The 20,363-nt window shown below is 43.9% G+C and overlaps 1 protein-coding gene across 3 annotated transcripts in view; it reads left to right on the top strand.

Moving 5' to 3' along the window:
* The window catches only part of Ttn (titin), a 275,803-nt gene that overhangs the window by 205,084 nt on the left and 50,356 nt on the right, over positions 1-20,363 (top strand). For all 3 annotated transcript variants that reach the window (XM_076569742.1, XM_076569741.1, XM_076569740.1), the window contains 31 exons: positions 72-374; positions 967-1,269; positions 1,368-1,649; positions 1,761-2,060; positions 2,152-2,454; positions 2,550-2,858; positions 2,970-3,251; positions 3,341-3,640; positions 3,723-4,016; positions 4,107-7,073; positions 8,130-8,450; positions 8,550-8,834; positions 8,935-9,234; positions 9,571-9,873; positions 10,637-10,912; positions 11,027-11,326; positions 11,529-11,831; positions 12,093-12,392; positions 13,280-13,567; positions 14,001-14,297; positions 14,384-14,686; positions 14,783-15,088; positions 16,260-16,547; positions 16,644-16,934; positions 17,020-17,307; positions 17,488-18,075; positions 18,167-18,271; positions 18,661-18,858; positions 18,949-19,245; positions 19,338-19,925; positions 20,032-20,334. In XM_076569742.1, coding sequence (XP_076425857.1) covers positions 72-374; positions 967-1,269; positions 1,368-1,649; positions 1,761-2,060; positions 2,152-2,454; positions 2,550-2,858; positions 2,970-3,251; positions 3,341-3,640; positions 3,723-4,016; positions 4,107-7,073; positions 8,130-8,450; positions 8,550-8,834; positions 8,935-9,234; positions 9,571-9,873; positions 10,637-10,912; positions 11,027-11,326; positions 11,529-11,831; positions 12,093-12,392; positions 13,280-13,567; positions 14,001-14,297; positions 14,384-14,686; positions 14,783-15,088; positions 16,260-16,547; positions 16,644-16,934; positions 17,020-17,307; positions 17,488-18,075; positions 18,167-18,271; positions 18,661-18,858; positions 18,949-19,245; positions 19,338-19,925; positions 20,032-20,334 — 12,171 coding nt within the window. The remainder of the gene's footprint in view (positions 1-71; positions 375-966; positions 1,270-1,367; positions 1,650-1,760; positions 2,061-2,151; positions 2,455-2,549; positions 2,859-2,969; positions 3,252-3,340; positions 3,641-3,722; positions 4,017-4,106; positions 7,074-8,129; positions 8,451-8,549; positions 8,835-8,934; positions 9,235-9,570; positions 9,874-10,636; positions 10,913-11,026; positions 11,327-11,528; positions 11,832-12,092; positions 12,393-13,279; positions 13,568-14,000; positions 14,298-14,383; positions 14,687-14,782; positions 15,089-16,259; positions 16,548-16,643; positions 16,935-17,019; positions 17,308-17,487; positions 18,076-18,166; positions 18,272-18,660; positions 18,859-18,948; positions 19,246-19,337; positions 19,926-20,031; positions 20,335-20,363) is intronic.

Genomic DNA, 20,363 nt, shown 5'->3' with positions numbered 1-20,363 from the left:
TTAAAGACAGGGTAACGTTTTGATTGAGCATAGGAGACAAATGGCTTAAAATCTTTTCCTCTTGTGCGCAGATGTCCCAGGACCTGTTGGAGTACCATTCCTCTCTGACAACCTAACCAATGACTCCTGCAAACTTACGTGGTTCTCTCCAGAAGATGATGGAGGCTCTCCAATCACCAACTATGTCATTCAGAAACGGGAAGCTGACCGCAAAGCATGGACCCCTGTGACATACACAGTCACTCGGCAGAATGCCACTGTACAGGGTCTTATTCAAGGGAAATCCTACTTTTTCCGAATTGCAGCTGAAAATAGTATTGGCATGGGCCCATTTGTTGAGACACCAAATGCACTTGTCATCAGAGATCCAATAAGTAAGTACAATTGAAAACAAGTTTATGGTTAACCACTTTGGTATTCATTTAATACAACACTATGGTGTGCATATGAGTGTGTGTGTGTGTGTGTGTGTGTGTGTGTGTGTGCGCGCGCGTGCGCGCGCGCGCGCGCGTGCGCACGCGTGCACATGTGTATGCCTTACTTGTCAAGCATTAAGAAAGAAGACAACTGATAAGCATCGGGTGTCATTGTATTTGTGACTGTGAAAGAAGTGGCAGGGATGTGTATGAGTCATCAAATTTCTTCCCCGTATTTATTCCATTGTTTTGTTTTGTAAGTTTGCCATTCAATGATATAAGTTAAAAACTGAATCATTTTCCTAATTCTCAAACTCCTGACTCTGAAGACCTTTTGTTATTTAACCCAAATGAAGCTCTATTTCTTCATCTATCTTGGGACATCGGGTTCCTTGGAATCTTTCTCACCCTGATAGCTCTATGGTGAGAACAGTTTTGAGATTCATTGAAGCTGATGGTTTGTTTTCTTTAAAGTAATGCTCAGCAAACGGTACTTATGCTACTCTCTACATTCTCACTGTGACACTCTTCATTGTTATAATATTTCCAGCTGTACCAGAGAGACCCGAAGACCTAGAAGTCAAAGAAGTCACTAAAAATACTGTGTCTTTGACTTGGAATCCTCCCAAGTATGATGGTGGATCAGAAATTATTAACTATGTCCTAGAAAGCCGCCTCATTGGCACTGAGAAGTTCCACAAAGTTACAAATGACAACCTACTTAGCAGAAAGTACACTGTTAAAGGCTTAAAAGAAGGTGATACCTATGAGTACCGCGTCAGTGCTGTCAATATCGTTGGACAAGGCAAACCATCATTTTGCACCAAGCCAATCACTTGCAAAGATGAGCTGGGTATGTGTCTGCTGCAGTTCATACTTTGAAAACATCTACATCTATAGCCTTCTCATAGGACAGCAAAACTGACTCCTGTCTATAATTCTACATTTTAGCTCCTCCAACCCTTGACCTCGACTTCAGAGACAAGCTTACAGTCCGAGTTGGGGAAGCTTTCGCCCTCACTGGCCGTTACTCCGGCAAACCAAAGCCTAAGGTTGATTGGTTCAAAGACGAAGCTGATGTGCTGGAAGATGACCGCACTCACATAAAGACTACTCCCACAACACTTGCTCTCGAGAAGACTAAGTCCAAACGCTCAGATTCTGGAAAATACTGTGTCGTTGTAGAGAACAGTACAGGTTCCAGGAAAGGTTTCTGTCAAGTCAATGTTGTTGGTATGTTTTATTTATCTTATCAAGAATAATAGATCCTTTTTCCTTTTAGGAGCAGAAGTGATGATAATGTTTTGTGTTATGATTTCTTTTTCTTTTCTTTTCTTTCTGCAGACCGTCCTGGACCACCAGTAGGACCTGTCATTTTTGATGAGGTCACCAAAGAATACATGGTTATTTCTTGGAAGCCACCTCTAGATGATGGAGGAAGTGAAATTACCAATTATATTATTGAGAAGAAGGAACTGGGTAAAGACATTTGGATGCCTGTGACATCTGCCAGTGCTAAAACAACATGCAAAGTCCCAAAACTGCTTGAAGGAAAAGATTATATCTTCCGGATTCATGCTGAGAATCTGTATGGAATAAGTGACCCTCTGGTGTCTGACGCAATGAAAGCCAAAGACCGTTTCAGTATGTAATATGGTGGAGGGATGGCCCAGTGCTTGACAGTGTTATCAGGGAGGTTTAAACTTTTAACACATTTTGCTAACATCTGTTACAGGAGTTCCTGATGCACCTGAGCAGCCAATTGTCACAGAGGTCACCAAAGACTCTGCATTAGTAACCTGGAACAAGCCAAATGATGGAGGAAAACCCATCACAAACTACATCCTGGAGAAGAGGGAAACTATGTCTAAACGATGGGTTAGAGTTACCAAAGAGCCTATCCATCCATACACTAAGTTTAGGGTTCCTGACCTTCTAGAAGGATGCCAGTATGAATTCCGGGTTTCTGCAGAGAATGAAATTGGTATTGGAGACCCAAGTCCACCATCCAAACCAGTCTTTGCTAGAGATCCAATTGGTACAGTATTAAAACATTCATTCAGTGTTCATATGACCCAACCTTTCTCAGCTATTTTTTAACTTCTTTTAATTTTTTTTTCTTTTATTATGTAGCTAAACCAAGCCCACCTATTAATCCTGAAGCAGTAGACACAACATGTAATTCAGTGGATCTAACTTGGCAGCCACCACGCCACGATGGTGGGAGCAAGATACTGGGATACATTGTGGAGTACCAGAAAGTTGGAGATGAAGAGTGGAGACGAGCCAACCACACTCCGGAGTCATGCCCTGAAACTAAATATAAAGTCACTGGCCTCAGGGATGGTCAGACCTATAAGTTCAGAGTGCTGGCAGTCAATGAGGCTGGTGAATCAGACCCGGCCCATGTTCCTGAACCAGTTCTAGTAAAGGACCGACTTGGTGAGTGAGATGTTGGGATCTACAATTGTGACCGAATAGGTGCCCGTTGTATATGCTTTACTATAGTATGCACTAATGAATCCAACCTGAAGGCATTTTTCCTTGTTTTAGAACCTCCTGAGCTGATCCTTGATGCCAACATGGCAAGAGAACAACACATTAAGGTGGGTGACACCCTAAGACTTAGTGCCATCATCAAAGGAGTGCCATTCCCAAAGGTGACCTGGAAAAAAGGAGACAGAGAGGCTCCAACAAAAGCCCAAATTGATGTCACTCCAGTTGGAAGCAAGCTTGAAATCCGTAATGCTGCCCATGAAGATGGTGGAATTTATTCCCTAACTGTGGAGAATCCAGCTGGTTCAAAAACTGTCTCAGTAAAAGTACTGGTCTTAGGTACGCATTATAATATTCTTGCCATAAAAAAAACACCTCAGATACATATTTTTTTTCTTGTCACTTATCTATTATTTAATACTTTTCAGATAAACCTGGGCCACCTAGAGATCTGGAAGTCAGTGAAATTAGGAAAGATTCTTGTTACCTTACTTGGAAGGAGCCACTGGATGATGGTGGTTCTGTCGTGACCAACTATGTGGTTGAGAGGAAAGACGTTGCCACTGCCCAGTGGTCCCCTCTTTCAACCACGTCAAAGAAGAAGAGCCACATGGCTAAACATCTGAATGAAGGCAATCAGTACCTCTTCCGAGTAGCTGCTGAGAACCAATATGGACGTGGTCCTTTTGTTGAAACACCTAAGCCCATCAAGGCTCTGGATCCTCTCCGTGAGTTGCTCTCTCTGAATAACAATTACAGTTTAACTGGATTTGGGATTATTGCTTATTCATCATAACTTTTCTTTCAAAGATCCCCCAGGGCCACCCAAGGACCTACACCACGTAGATGTTGACAAGACTGAAGTCTCTCTTGTCTGGAATAAACCAGACCGTGATGGCGGCTCGCCAATCACAGGATATTTGGTGGAGTATCAAGAAGAAGGTGCCCAGGACTGGATTAAGTTCAAGACTGTGAAGAACTTAGAGTGTGTTGTTACGGGCTTACAACAAGGAAAGACCTATAGATTCCGAGTAAAAGCTGAAAATATCATAGGGCTTGGTCTCCCTGACACAACTATCCCAATAGAATGTCAAGAGAAACTAAGTGAGTTTGGGATTGGCGTTATTTTATTTCTTCTTTAAATTATTCATACTGTGAAAATTCAAATCTAATGGCCTCCTGTTTTCTTTCTAGTGGCTCCATCTGTGGAATTAGATGTGAAATTAATTGAAGGGCTTGTTGTAAAGGCTGGTACCACAGTAAGATTCCCTGCCATCATAAGAGGTGTACCTGTTCCTACTGCAAAGTGGGCAACTGATGGGATTGAGATTAGCACGGATGACCACTATACAGTTGAGACCGACAGCTTCTCATCAGTGCTGACCATTAAGAACTGCTTAAGGAAGGACACTGGGGAATATCAACTCACAGTCTCCAACACAGCTGGTACCAAAACAGTCGCTGTCCATCTTACTGTTCTTGATGTTCCCGGTCCACCAACAGGTCCTATTAATATTCTAGATGTCACACCTGAATACATGACCATCTCATGGCAACCCCCTAAGGATGATGGAGGAAGCCCCGTGATAAATTACATTGTCGAGAAACAAGATACAAGGAAAGGCACGTGGGGCGTCGTCTCTGCCGGAAGCAGTAAGCTGAAGCTGAAGGTCCCCCATCTCCAAAAAGGCTGTGAATATGTTTTCAGAGTCAAAGCCGAGAACAAGATGGGTGTAGGTCCTCCCCTTGACTCCACACCCACTGTTGCTAAACACAAGTTCAATCCTCCATCTCCTCCAGGTAAACCAGTGGTAACTGACATTACTGAGAATGCCGCGACGGTGTCTTGGACCCTGCCCAAATCTGATGGCGGTAGCCCAATAACTGGCTATTATGTAGAACGTCGAGAAATAACTGGCAAGTGGGTGAGGGTCAACAAAACACCTATCGCTGACCTGAAGTTCAGGGTGACCGGACTCTATGAGGGAAATACGTATGAGTTCAGAGTCTTTGCTGAAAATCTCGCTGGACTAAGCAATCCATCCCCAAGTTCTGATCCAATAAAAGCTTGCCGGCCCATCAAACCACCAGGGCCACCTATAAATCCTAAGCTGAAAGACAAGAGCAAAGAATCTGCCGACCTGGTGTGGACAAAGCCCCTCAGTGATGGTGGCAGCCCCATTCTCGGATATGTAGTCGAATGTCAGAAGCCTGGCACAGCACAGTGGGATAGGATTAATAAGGACGAGCTCATCAGGCAGTGTGCCTTCAGGGTCCCAGGACTGATTGAAGGGAATGAATACAGATTCCGCATAAAGGCGGCCAATATTGTGGGTGAGGGAGAGCCAAGAGAACTCGCAGAGTCTGTGATTGCCAAAGACATCCTTCATCCTCCAGAAGTAGAACTTGATGTCACGTGCCGTGACGTCATTACCGTTCGGGTGGGACAAACCATCCGCATCCTTGCCCGAGTCAAAGGCAGACCTGAGCCAGACATAACTTGGTCTAAGGAGGGCAAAGTACTGGTCAAAGACAAGCGGGTCGACCTCATCCACGACTTACCTCGTGTTGAGTTACAGATTAAAGAGGCTGTCAGAGCTGACCACGGCAAGTATATCATCTCTGCTAAGAATAGCAGTGGACATGCCCAAGGGTCAGCCATTGTTAACGTCCTTGACAGACCCGGGCCTTGCCAGAATCTGAAGGTTAGCAATGTAACCAAGGAAAACTGCACAATTTCCTGGGAGAACCCACTAGACAACGGTGGCTCGGAAATTACAAACTTCATAGTAGAATATCGTAAACCAAATCAGAAAGGCTGGTCAATCGTTGCCTCCGATGTCACCAAGAGACTGATCAAGGCCAACCTGCTAGCCAACAATGAATACTATTTCCGTGTTTGTGCAGAGAATAAAGTAGGTGTTGGGCCAACCATTGAAACAAAAACTCCGATTCTGGCCATCAACCCTATTGACAGGCCCGGTGAGCCTGAGAACCTTCATATTGCAGACAAAGGAAAGACATTTGTCTACCTCAAGTGGCGACGGCCTGACTATGACGGTGGCAGCCCAAATCTATCATACCATGTTGAGAGGAGGCTGAAGGGATCTGCTGACTGGGAGAGAGTACACAAAGGAAGTATTAAGGAAACCCACTACATGGTGGACAAGTGTGTTGAAAACCAGATTTATGAGTTCAGAGTACAAACTAAGAATGAGGGTGGGGAAAGTGATTGGGTAAGGACAGAGGAAGTTGTTGTGAAGGAAGATTTACAGAAGCCAGTCCTGGATCTAAAATTAAGTGGGGTGCTAACTGTCAAAGCTGGGGACACCATTAGACTCGAGGCAGGTGTGAGAGGCAAACCATTCCCAGAAGTTGCCTGGACCAAGGACAAAGATGCTACAGATCTAACAAGATCACCACGGGTCAAGATTGATACCAGTGCCGAGTCATCGAAATTCTCTCTTACCAAAGCCAAGAGAAGCGATGGTGGTAAATACGTCGTCACGGCAACTAATGCAGCCGGCAGTTTCGTGGCCTATGCTACCGTCAACGTTTTAGATAAGCCCGGTCCTGTAAGAAACCTGAAAATCACGGATGTGTCCAGTGATAGGTGCACTATCCGCTGGGATCCACCGGAAGATGATGGTGGCTGTGAAATTCAAAATTATATTCTAGAAAAATGTGAGAGCAAGAGAATGGTATGGTCAACCTATTCCGCTAACGTCTTAACGCCCAGCGCTACAGTGACTCGTCTCATAGAAGGAAATGAATATATTTTCAGAGTCCGTGCAGAAAACAAGATAGGCACAGGGCCTCCGACAGAAAGCAAACCGGTCATAGCAAAAACCAAGTACGACAGGCCAGGCCGTCCTGACCCTCCAGAAGTCACCAAAGTTAGCAAAGAAGAGATGACTGTGGTTTGGAACGCCCCTGAATACGATGGTGGGAAATCTATCACAGGATACTATTTGGAGAGAAAGGAAAAACATGCCGTCCGCTGGGTCCCCGTTAACAAGAGTGCCATCCCTGAGAGACGCCTGAAAGTGCAGAATCTCCTCCCGGGACATGAGTATCAGTTCCGCGTCAAGGCAGAAAATGAAGTTGGCATTGGAGAACCAAGCTTACCATCAAGACCAGTGGTGGCAAAAGATCCCATCGGTAAGATGCTCCTCCTGTTTCTAATATTAAGCCAGTTCTTAAACTTACATGTAGAAGTGTCTGACAAACAGGTTGCTCCATATTTTTTTTTTTTTTTTTGGTTTTTTGAGACAGGGTTTCTCTGTGTAGCTTTGCGCCTTTCCTGGAACTCACTTGGTAGCCCAGGCTGGCCTCGAACTCACAGAGATCCACCTGGCTCTGCCTCCCGAGTGCTGGGATTAAAGGCGTGCGCCACCACCGCCCGGCTGCTCCATATTTTTTAAACAGCATTTTAGCTTGTATTTCTCCAATAGACCTTTTATCATATCACACACACACAAAAAAAAATATGCACTGGTAGATCTAACTTTTAGAAAGGAAAATAGAAGTCTTGGGAATTAAGAAATTAAAATGACCTTGTTTAGATTGAAAATGAACTATAAAATTATACATTCAAATACCATGGGGCTGAGGAGATAGATGGCTTAGTTGGTAAAGTGCCTGCCACAGAAGCCCGAGTTCAGGTCACCAGCACTCATGTACAAAGCCAGGCATGAAGGCACACACCTATAACCCCAGGAATAAGAGGAGGACAGAGATGGGCAGATCCCTGGAGTTCACTGGCCACCCAGTCTAGCCAATTAGTAAGCAATAGTTTCAGTGAGAGGCCCTGTATCAAACAATAAGGTGGAAACTAATAGAGAAGGACACCCAGGATTGACCTCTGGCCTAAACATGCATGTACTCATATGTACACACACTCAAACATGATGAGCACACATATATAGTAAACACAGAAGAAAGAATACAATCAGCCAGGCAGTGGTGGCGCACGCCTTTAATCCCAGTACTTGGGAGGCAGAGCCAGGCAGATCTCCATGAGTTTGAGACCAACTGGTCTACAGAGCAAGATCCAGGACAGGCACCAAAACTATATGGAGAAACCCTGTCTCAAAAAACCAAAAAAGTAGCTACACAGAGAAACCCTGTCTCAAAAAAACAAAAAAGAAAAAAAAAGAATAGAATCATTAGTGATAATTATGTGTACATTTATTTTTTTATATAATTTACTTTCAGAACCACCTGGTCCACCAACCAATTTCAAAGTGGTTGACACAACCAAAAACTCCATAACTCTCGCATGGGGAAAACCAGTCTACGACGGCGGTGCACCAATAATCGGATACGTCGTAGAAATGAGACCCAAAATAGCAGATGCATCCCCGGACGAGGGCTGGAAAAGGTGCAATGCTGCCGCTCAGCTGGTCCGCATGGAATTCACAGTCACCAGTTTGGATGAGAACCAGGAGTATGAGTTCAGGGTGTGTGCCCAAAATCAAGTCGGCATTGGGCGCCCTGCAGAACTAAAGGAAGCCGTCAAACCCAAGGAAATCCTAGGTGAGGCTTCTCTTTAGTGGTGGGTACCCATCCACATCCATTCCCATGGGGCTCCCTCATGTCTGAAGAGTAAACTAATGTCTCTGATGTCATCTGCAGAGCCTCCGGAGATCGACTTGGATGCCAGCATGAGAAAACTGGTCGTAGTGAGAGCAGGCTGCCCTATTCGACTATTCGCAATAGTGAGAGGACGCCCTGCCCCCAAAGTCACGTGGCGCAAAGTGGGTATTGACAATGTGGTCAGAAAAGGACAAGTCGATCTAGTAGACACCATGGCCTTCCTTGTCATCCCCAATTCTACCCGCGATGACTCGGGAAAGTACTCCTTGACCCTTGTGAACCCGGCAGGAGAAAAGGCTGTTTTCGTGAATGTGAAAGTACTAGGTATGTCATCCAAAAGCTCATTGTTTTCCCTGCTCCCAAAACAGATGAGTTAATAAGAATGCTGATGAGACACGTGTTCTGAGTCTGTGGCTCTTTGCAGATACGCCTGGACCTGTGTCTGATTTAAAAGTTTCGGATGTCACTAAAACATCATGCCACGTGTCCTGGGCCCCTCCTGAAAATGATGGCGGGAGCCAAGTGACACATTACATTGTGGAGAAACGTGAGGCAGAAAGAAAAACATGGTCAACAGTTACGCCCGAAGTGAAGAAGACAAGCTTCAACGTAACCAACCTTGTCCCCGGGAATGAATATTTCTTCCGAGTAACCGCTGTCAATGAATACGGCCCTGGTGTCCCAACAGATGTTCCCAAACCTGTGCTTGCCTCAGATCCTCTCAGTAAGCCATCTCCTTTCTTTCTCCTTTCGACTCTAGTCATCTAGTTTATCAAGGTCAAGAGATCAATATGATTATAATCCACTGGGTCAAGGTCAAGAGATCAATATGATTATAATCTACTGGAAGGAACTTGATTTATGAAAGCCCACAGTGCAATAAATATCTAACTCCCCCAGATAAAACTCATGTTAGTTGCTTCATGTTCTACTTTATTTTCAAGATGTTGAACTGCACATCCCATACACTTTAGTACAAAGGCCAGACTGAAACTCTTACATACATTAACAAAGGGGATTATAAAGTTAGCTAATTCTCTAAATTATGTTCTTTTTCTAGGTGAGCCGGATCCTCCAAGAAAACTTGAAGTGACAGAAATGACGAAGAACAGCGCCACACTGGCCTGGTTACCTCCCTTGCGTGACGGGGGTGCTAAAATTGATGGCTATATCATTAGTTACAGAGAGGAAGACCAGCCTGCAGATCGCTGGACAGAGTACTCGGTGGTGAAAGACCTCAGCCTTATCGTCACTGGCCTAAAGGAAGGAAAGAAATACAAATTTAGAGTTGCGGCCAGAAACGCTGTTGGAGTCAGCCTGCCAAGGGAAGCTGAAGGGGTCTATGAAGCCAAAGAACAGCTGTGTACGTTGTTTTCATTTTCTGTGTGTGGATGTGTGCTCGAGTGAATATCTGTTCCTCCTATCTGGCTCTTCTGAGTAGTAGTTTCTAAATACTAAATAATTTGTGTTTATCTTTGTAAGTAGTCACTGCTTCCTTTATACCATGTGATGAAAAGCTTGTTTGGGTCAACATTTCTCCTTGAATTATCAAGTTCTGTGCACACAGAATAGGAAACTGTATGTAGGCTTATGTAGGCTATATCTGATATTTTCTATCACATTTAAGAATTTTTAAAAAATATTGGTAGCTTGGTCATCTTGTGGACCTCCTAACAATGGGAACTGGGGCTGTCTCTGACTCTTTTCAGGCTTTTAGGACCATACTCCTCATACTGGGTCACCTTGCCCAGCCTTAATACATGGGGAGGTGCTTAGTCTTACTGCAACTTGATCTGTCACATGCCATGTTGATACTCACAGGAGACTAGCCCTTTCCAGAGCAGAAACAGAGGGGTGGATTGGGGGATGGGAACAGAAACAGGGAGTAGGGACTGAGAGGAGAGGGGAGGAGGGAGGGAAAATGGTGGCTGGGATGTAAAATAAATAAATTATTTTATTTTAAAATTTTCAATTACAAAAAGCTGGTTATAAATTCAATCATTAATTTGAAACACCAAGTGAGCTATAACCCACAACCTATAAAAAAAAAAAAAAAAAAAAAAAAAAAAAAAAAAAAAACAGAAAAATTCCCCACCTAAGAAAACGGGTTTTGTTTCCACCCTCAGTGCCGCCCAAGATCCTCATGCCCGAGCAAATCACCATTAAAGCTGGGAAGAAGCTCCGCGTGGAAGCTCATGTGTACGGCAAGCCCAACCCGATCTGTAAATGGAAGAAAGGGGATGATGAAGTTGTCACATCCAGCCACCTGGCCATCCATAAAGCAGACAGTTCTTCGGTTCTGATCATAAAGGATGTCACCAGGAAAGACAGTGGTTACTACAGCCTCACAGCAGAGAACAGCTCCGGGACAGACACTCAGAAAATCAAAGTTACAGTCATGGGTAGGTTTCACATGAGATAAGCGGCTATTAAAATGTGGAGATCAGAAAGGTTACTTTTTTTTTTTTAACTATTAGATCTCTGTTCTTACGTTTCTTTCCTCTTGTTTTATGCAGATGCTCCTGGGCCGCCCCAGCCTCCATTTGACATTTCTGATATAGATGCTGACGCTTGCTCCCTGTCTTGGCACATCCCTCTTGAGGATGGAGGCAGTAACATCACCAATTACATAGTAGAGAAATGTGATGTAAGCCGTGGGGATTGGGTCACAGCTCTAGCTTCAGTCACCAAGACTTCCTGCAGGGTTGGAAAGCTGATCCCTGGACAGGAGTATATCTTCCGGGTCCGTGCTGAAAACAGATTTGGCATTTCCGAGCCTCTCACATCTCCAAAGATGCTTGCTAAGTTCCCATTTGGTGAGTGTTTTTGGTGGTGGTGGTGGTGGTGGTGGTGGTGGTGGTGGTGGTGGTGGTGGTGTGTGTGTGTGTGAGAGAGAGAGACAGAGACAGAGAGACAGACAGAGACAGACAGACAGAGAGACAGACAGAGACAGAGAGAGATTCTTTGTAGACTATTAGTTTAAAGAAGAAACTGACACTTCCTTGTCTTCATCTCTAGATGTTCCTAGTGAACCAAAAAATGCACGCGTCACTAAGGTCAACAAAGACTGCATATTTGTCGCATGGGACAGACCAGACAGTGATGGAGGAAGCCCCATCACTGGTTACTTGATTGAACGCAAAGAAAGAAACAGTTTGCTCTGGGTGAAAGCCAATGACACTGTTGTCCGGTCAACTGAATATCCTTGTGCTGGCCTCATAGAAGGTCTAGAATATTCATTCAGAATTTATGCCCTAAACAAAGCTGGATCCAGCCCCCCTAGCAAACCAACGGAATATGTAACTGCAAGGATGCCAGTAGGTAAGTAACCATTGTTTAGAATTGTAGAGACACATTTAAATCTTTCTTCTGAAAGTTAGCACTTTCATCCTGGAATAGGCTCTAACTCTTACCATGAAAATGTACAACATGTAAATGTATAGGAAGCACTGAAAAGTAGATCCTGGATGGATGGCTGACATTACATGATTGTTACCCTGTTGAACATCACAGGAGCGATGCGTGAGGAGTGTAAATTTCGGCTAGTAAGACCAACCTTGAGAATATTTCTCTTTGCTTTAGACCCTCCAGGGAAACCTGAAGTTGTTGATGTCACCAAGAACACTGCATCCCTTATCTGGGCCCGTCCGAAGCACGATGGAGGCAGCAAAATTATTGGCTATTTTGTAGAAGCTTGCAAACTTCCTGGCGATAAGTGGGTTCGGTGTAATACCACACCTCACCAGATTCCCCAGGAAGAGTACACAGCTACCGGGTTGGAAGAGAACGCTCAGTACCAATTTAGAGCGATTGCCAAGACTGCTGTGAACATTAGCCAGCCTTCTGAGCCTTCCGACCCAGTGACTATTCTTGCAGAAAATGGTAAGGTTCTATTGCATATTATAACACAGCATCCATGATGGTCATGTCTCCTGACAAAAACAAACAAACAACTAAATGCATACCTATGGGAAAGGGAAAAGTAAATGATAAGGGGTTTACTTTGTATTCAGCACTAACAATTATACTTATGAAGAATCATAATAAGCAAAACAAAAAGGCAGGTTACAAAACTGAGGACTGTAGATTTTAATCATATACATTCACAGAGTGATGACAAAGAAATAATAAAAGGATAGTGCTGAAAGCCTAGTGTTGGAATTGTGGGAATTTACTTTTCTCTATTTGCAGTATTGTCAAATTTCTATATTAAATTTATTTTACTTTCATAATGAGTATGGAGCTTAAAATCAGTGGCTGAGGGAAGAGAGATAAGCAGGAGAGAATGTCAAAGTGTCAGTCGGACAGGAAGAATCAGGTTTGGTGACCATGCATGGTGCCAGAATTAATAATACATTATAGATCTCAAGGTTACCAGGAGAGTCGACTGTAGGTGTTCTCAAGACTCAATATAAATGTTGACTGAAGAGGTGAAGTAACTGTTGTATGAGTTTACTTGATTGAATCATCCCACAATGCATACTTTCACAAAAATATTGTACACACAAATATATATAATAATTATTAAATAAAAGTAAAGCTGTAGGACTAGGGGTGTAGCTCTGTGGCATAGCACTTGCCTAGCATGTATGAACCTGGGTTCAATCCAAAATATTAAAAGTTCATAGTTAATAACAAGATTAAATCTCATTCATGAAACAAGATCAAATCTCATTCATGAAACAAGTCTGAATTTATCACTACTATGAGTAATAATTATACAATACAGTTTTGCATGCATTAAGACCTTCAATCTTCTTTCTTTCCAGTTCCTCCCAGGATAGAACTCAGTGTTGAAATGAAGTCTTTGCTCACCGTGAAAGCTGGAACTAATGTCTGCTTGGATGCTACTGTGTTTGGTAAACCAATGCCAACAGTTTCTTGGAAGAAAGATGGCACACCAATAAAGCCAGCAGAAGGCATAAAGATGGCAATGAAGCGGAACTTGTGTACCTTGGAGCTTTTCAGTGTGAACCGGAAGGACTCAGGGGACTATACCATCACAGCCGAAAATTCCAGTGGTTCCAAATCAGCCACCATTAAGCTTAAAGTACTAGGTAATTAAAGCATTTGATTACAATCCCATGTTTCACTTGAGCTGTAAAGTTTATAAGTACATGCCAATGAACTCCTGTAATCCTAACATCTGGAGGGGGACAGGAGGATCAGAAGTTCAAGGTCATGCTCCCCTACTCAGGGAGTGAGTGCTAAACCAGCCTTTTCAACAGATGCCCTGACTCGAGCACAACAATAAACAAAGTATTTCCTGAGAATAAAGTTAATAGTATTACAGAATAATGTTTCTGATCTCTGTAGAGCATTAGTGATCACATACTCCAGCTACCTAGGATTGTGAAAAGTGAGGTGACCTCTAGGGTCACACAGGAACTTGATGACCGTATAAAGAGCGTAGCCCGCTCTCTAGACCTCTTCGCCGTGTTCATTCCCCTTTTTAGGAAAAGAGTTCACTTTTCTCCTCCATTCTTTCAGATAAACCAGGTCCTCCAGCATCTGTCAAAATCAACAAGATGTATGCAGACCGTGCAATGCTGTCTTGGGAACCTCCTCTGGAGGACGGAGGCTCAGAAATCACCAACTACATCGTGGACAAGCGTGAAACAAGCAGGCCCAACTGGGCTCAGGTCTCTGCTACTGTGCCCATCACCAGCTGCACGGTGGAGAAACTTATAGAGGGCCATGAATATCAGTTCCGTATCTGTGCTGAAAACAAGTACGGAGTGGGCGATCCCATCCTCACTGAGCCAGTGATTGCTAAAAACCCATTTGGTAAGAACAGTGTCCAGCAGTTTGCCCTTTGCTTTTAAATACTATCCTTTTGCTTAGGAAACTAACTTATCATTCCATCTCTACAGACCCACCTGGACGCTGCGACCCACCTGTCATTAGCAATGTCACCAAAGATCACATGACAGTCAGCTGGAAAGCCCCGGCAGATGATGGTGGCTCACCGATCACTGGATACTTGGTTGAAAAGCGGGAAACTCAGGCAGTTAACTGGACTAAAGTCAACAGGAAACCTGTCATAGAAAGAACATTAAAAGCCACGGGTCTCCAGGAAGGCAATGAGTATGAGTTCCGAGTTACCGCTATAAATAAAGCTGGACCTGGCAAACCCAGTGATGCATCCAAAGCCGTTTACGCTCAGGACCCACTGTGTAAGTGTGCTTGAGAGCGTCCCACGCTCTGTATGCAGCATTAAACAGCCAGAAAGGAAGTTGTCACTGAACCTTTCTGTTGTCATTTGTCCTCAGATCCTCCCGGCCCACCAGCTTTCCCTAAAGTGTATGATACCACCCGTAGCTCTGTGAGTCTCTCATGGGGTAAGCCAGCCTATGACGGAGGGAGCCCCATCATTGGTTATCTTGTGGAAGTAAAGCGAGCTGATTCTGACCACTGGGTGAGGTGCAACTTACCAGAGAAGCTACAGAAAACCCGCTTCGAGGTGACCGGCCTGATGGAAAACACGGAGTATCAGTTCCGAGTGTATGCTGTTAATAAGATCGGGTATAGTGACCCCAGTGACGTGCCGGACAAACACTTCCCCAAGGACATCCTAAGTGAGTACTACCAACAGACGTAGATGAGACTTTCTATCTATCGTATTCTAAGAGAGAGAGAAACAACTCTCAGGCAGACGTATCAAGTCCCAGGAGCACAAGTCAGGAGGGATAGGTGGTTTTCAAAAGAATGTGGGATTTTGTTTTAAGAATTAAGAGGTTATGTTGTTTTTCTTTTTTCTTTCTTTTTTTTTTTTTGTCATGGCCTATTTATTCTTCTGCTTGTTATTTACTCACCCAAACAACCCTTCAATAGAGGTATGTAAGTGGAAGGCTCTTTTTTTAAAATGAGGATTTATTTATTATGTATACAGCATTCTCCCTGTATGTCTGTCTGCTCGCCAGAAGAGGGCACCAGATCTCATTATAGATAGTTATGCATTATAGATAGTTGTGAGCCACCATGTCGTTGCTGGGAATTGAACTCAGGACCTCTGGAAGAGCAGCCAGTGTTCTTAACCACTGATCCATCTCTCCAGCCCACAGAAGGCTCTTATAAGTCCCTTTCTTCTATTCATTTCATCTCCATAACTCCTTTCCACCTTAAAAAGTTTCTCAGAAGTTATATTTATCTATTACATACTTTTCTTTCTACAATGAAATAACAAAGGGAGCCAGAGTATAGGCAGGATGTCTTCACCAAATGTAAGAAAGAAAAATCAAGGTTGGCGGAAGCATTCTTTGAGCACAGATAGAGGCTTAGATCTGCAGGGTTCATGTGAAAAGGGGTGCAGGTCCTTTAAGGAATACTTTGTTAGGCCAAAAGTGCATTAAAAAATAGATCTTGGGGTCTAGAGAGATGGGTCAGTGCTCACAGTGCATACTGCTCTTCTAGAGGATCTGAGTTTGGGTCCCAGCACCTACATCCAGTGGTTTAACAGCTGTCTGTAGCTTCACCTCCAGGGATCCAACACCCATTTCTGGCTCCATGGGCTCTGCACTCACATACACAGACATACACACAAACACATATTTTAAAATGAAAATAAAATGTTTTAAAGAAAAAATGAAAAGATCAATAGAGTACTAAATTATTAAGGATGTTTTTAAAGGACAAGAAATTAGTTTTACAAAGGAAATATATTTTAGGAATGATAAGGACAGTCTTTAGAAATACATGTGATGCTGACATTTTTACGACTTTAACTTTCTTCACCCCCAAATGAAACAGTTCCACCTGAGGGAGAACTTGATGCCGAGTTAAGAAAAACCCTCATTCTACGTGCCGGAGTCACAATGAGGCTCTATGTGCCAGTAAAAGGACGCCCACCTCCAAAGATTACTTGGTCTAAACCAAATGTCAATCTAAGAGAAAGGATTGGACTGGACATAAAGTCAACTGACTTCGACACTTTCCTACGCTGTGAAAATGTGAACAAATATGATGCGGGAAAATACATCTTAACCTTGGAGAACAGCTGTGGGAAAAAGGAGTACACTATTGTAGTGAAAGTGCTCGGTAAGTCTGTTAAGAAAAGCATCGTGTGTGTTTGGAACCATACTTGTATATTTTGGGAATGTGCCGTTTCTCACTTAACCTCTACCTGTTACTCAGATACGCCTGGACCACCTGTCAATGTGACTGTCAAGGAAGTATCCAAGGACTCTGCATATATCACCTGGGATCCTCCCATTATTGATGGTGGGAGCCCCATCATAAACTATGTGGTTGAGAAACGGGATGCAGAGAGGAAGTCCTGGTCGACAGTGACAACTGAGTGCTCAAAGACGAGCTTCAGAGTCTCTAACTTGGAGGAGGGGAAATCCTACTTCTTCCGAGTGTTTGCTGAAAATGAGTACGGCATCGGTGACCCCGGGGAAACCCGTGATGCTGTCAAAGCTTCTGGTGAGCAATGCACTATGGCCCATCCTCGTAACCACCACCCACCTTGGTTGTCTGGGGCTTCGACTCATCCTTTCTCCTCTTTTAGAAACCCCTGGACCTGTGGTTGACCTGAAGGTGCTGGCCGTAACTAAGTCATCTTGCACCATCGGCTGGAAGAAGCCTCGCAGCGATGGTGGAAGTAGAATTACTGGCTATGTGGTCGATTTCCTGACTGAAGAAAATAAGTGGCAGAGGGTTATGAAATCAATGAGCCTCCAGTACTCCACAAAAGATCTGAAGGAAGGGAAGGAATACACCTTCAGAGTGAGTGCTGAAAATGAAAATGGAGAAGGCACCCCAAGTGAAATCATGGTCGTGGCGAAGGATGATGTTGGTAAGCATCTCCCTACACATCATCACTTTCTCTTTCCTGTCATCAGAAGTGTATGCTGGAGCCCTAACACACTGGCTTACCAAACGAATACCTTTTAAAACTCTAGTGATCCAAGGTGATTGTCTGGTCTTGATAATTTCATTACAAATAATTTGTCTCCACTTTTTTTTATTTTTACAGTGGCTCCTGATCTTGACTTAAAGGATCTACCTGATTTGTGTTACTTGGCTAAAGAAAACAGCAATTTCCGTCTTAAGATCCCCATAAAGGGCAAGCCAGCACCATCAGTGTCTTGGAAGAAGGGGGAAGATCCTCTAGCAACTGACACAAGAGTCAGTGTTGAGTCAACTGCAGTTAACACAACTCTTGTAGTATATGACTGCCAAAAATCTGATGCTGGAAAATACACAATCACACTCAAGAATGCTGCTGGCACCAAGGAAGGAACTCTCTCCATAAAGGTTGTTGGCAAACCTGGCATCCCCACTGGACCAATCAAATTTGATGAAGTCACAGCAGAAGCCATGACTTTGAAGTGGGGGCCTCCAAAGGACGATGGGGGTTCGGAAATCACCAACTACGTACTAGAGAAGAGAGATTCTGTGAATAACAAGTGGGTGACATGTGCTTCAGCTGTCCAGAAAACCACCTTCAGAGTCACTCGACTTCACGAGGGCATAGAATATACCTTCAGGGTCAGTGCTGAGAACAAATATGGTGTAGGAGAAGGCTTGAAGTCAGAGCCAATTGTTGCCAAGCATCCATTTGGTAAGTGTGTTGAAGTAAAAGAATACAGTGGAATATGGCTTTGCGGAGGAGGTTCCTTCCTGTAAATCTTACCTTATCTGCCTTTCCCTAGATGTGCCTGATGCTCCCCCACCTCCCAACATTGTGGATGTCAGACATGATTCAGTATCTCTAACATGGACAGATCCCAAGAAAACTGGTGGCTCTCCAATTACAGGTATTTAATTTACTGTTATCCTTGGACTTTTATATCAGCGTTCCTTACAAGTACTTTCTTTATAAAATTATCTGCATAGCCAGTAATGCATTTTCTTCCCATATACACAATTAATACTTAATTTCATTGAAAAGCCCCCAATGTAACACTTCATTGACTTTTAGAGCTAATATCTACTGTTTTTCAAAAGAAAAGGCAATAATTATATATATCGCAAGAGGGAAAAAATGACATCATGCCTAGATGATAAAAGTATAGGTAGCAAAGAAAGGTTATCCTTTCAATATATCTGCAGAAATAATAACTTGGGTAAAACGTGTGTGAGCATGCGTTTTAAACCGATCTGTATTAATGTCTATCTGAACTGATGTGTTCATGGTCATTTGTAGGGTATCATATCGAATTCAAGGAAAGAAACAGCCTTCTATGGAAGAGAGCTAACAAGACTCCTATAAGGATGAAAGATTTCAAAGTGACAGGATTAACTGAAGGCCTTGAGTATGAATTCCGGGTTATGGCTATCAATCTAGCCGGAGTGGGCAAGCCAAGCCTGCCGTCCGAGCCCGTGGTAGCACTGGATCCCATTGGTAAGCCATGAACAAAGAGGAGCTTAGGGGACTGTGCTGTGTGGAGCAAGCAGTGGTGGATTGTTTGATGGACTTTCCTTCCTGTTTTAGATCCCCCTGGAAAACCTGAGGTTATTAGTGTGACAAGGAACTCGGTGACTCTCATCTGGACAGAACCCAAATATGATGGCGGTCATAAGTTAACAGGGTACATAGTGGAGAAGAGGGACCTGCCCTCCAAATCTTGGATGAAAGCCAACCACGTTAATGTTCCGGACTGTGCCTTTACTGTAACGGACCTTGTCGAAGGTGGAAAATACGAATTCAGAATCAGAGCCAAGAACACAGCAGGTGCCATCAGCGCCCCATCAGAGAGCACGGGGACCATCATTTGCAAGGATGAGTATGGTAGGTGAAGCTTGCATTTTTTCCCAATTAAAAAGCAAAAAAATAAAACCTCCCTCGTCTTCTGATGAATTTATTTATTTTTTCCTTTGCAGAGGCACCGACCATTGTCCTTGACCCCACAATTAAAGATGGGCTAACAGTCAAAGCAGGGGAGACCATTGTTTTAAGTGCCATCAGCATTCTTGGCAAACCCCTTCCAAAGTCAAGTTGGTCCAAGGCAGGAAAAGATATCAGACCATCAGATATTGCCCAAATAACTTCAACCCCAACGTCTTCTATGCTGACAGTCAAGTATGCCACAAGAAAAGATGCCGGCGAATACACCATCACTGCTACCAATCCTTTTGGCACAAAGGAGGAACATGTGAAGGTATCAGTCCTTGATGTACCTGGTCCCCCAGGTCCCATTGAAATCAGTAACGTTTCTGCTGAAAAGGCAACACTTACATGGACGCCTCCCTTGGAAGACGGCGGATCACCAATCAAGGCTTACGTCCTTGAAAAGAGAGAAACCAGTCGGCTTTTGTGGACAGTGGTTTCTGAGGATATTCAGGCTTGCAGGCATGTGGTAACCAAACTCATCCAAGGAAACGAATACCTTTTCCGTGTGTCAGCGGTAAACCACTACGGCAAAGGAGAACCTGTTCAGTCGGAGCCTGTCAAAATGGTAGACCGATTTGGTATGTAGAGCCAACCTGTGGTAGCTGTGGTAGTGGTTGCCATGAAAACATTCACAACGTAGCTCAGTACACCAGGAAATTTACTACGGCTCTGCTTGTTTTGTAGGTCCCCCTGGCCCTCCTGGAAAACCAGAGATATCAAACGTCACTAAGAACACCGCCACCGTCAGTTGGAAGAGACCGACTGATGATGGCGGCAGCGAGATCACAGGATATCACGTTGAGAGGAGGGAAAAGAAAGGCTTGCGATGGGTGAGAGCAACGAAGACTCCAGTTTCTGATCTCAGGTGCAAAGTGACTGGACTCCAAGAGGGAAATACCTACGAATTCCGTGTCAGTGCAGAAAACAGAGCGGGGATTGGTCCACCTAGCGACGCCTCAAATCCTGTTCTGATGAAAGATGTCGCATGTGAGTAGTTACCATCTTTCTCAACACTG

This window comes from Peromyscus maniculatus, chromosome 4 (assembly GCF_049852395.1).
Source record: "Peromyscus maniculatus bairdii isolate BWxNUB_F1_BW_parent chromosome 4, HU_Pman_BW_mat_3.1, whole genome shotgun sequence".
Classification (NCBI taxonomy): domain Eukaryota; kingdom Metazoa; phylum Chordata; class Mammalia; order Rodentia; family Cricetidae; genus Peromyscus; species Peromyscus maniculatus.
The sequence above is the reverse complement of the archived record's forward strand: the minus strand, read 5'-3'. Positions and strand labels throughout refer to the sequence as shown.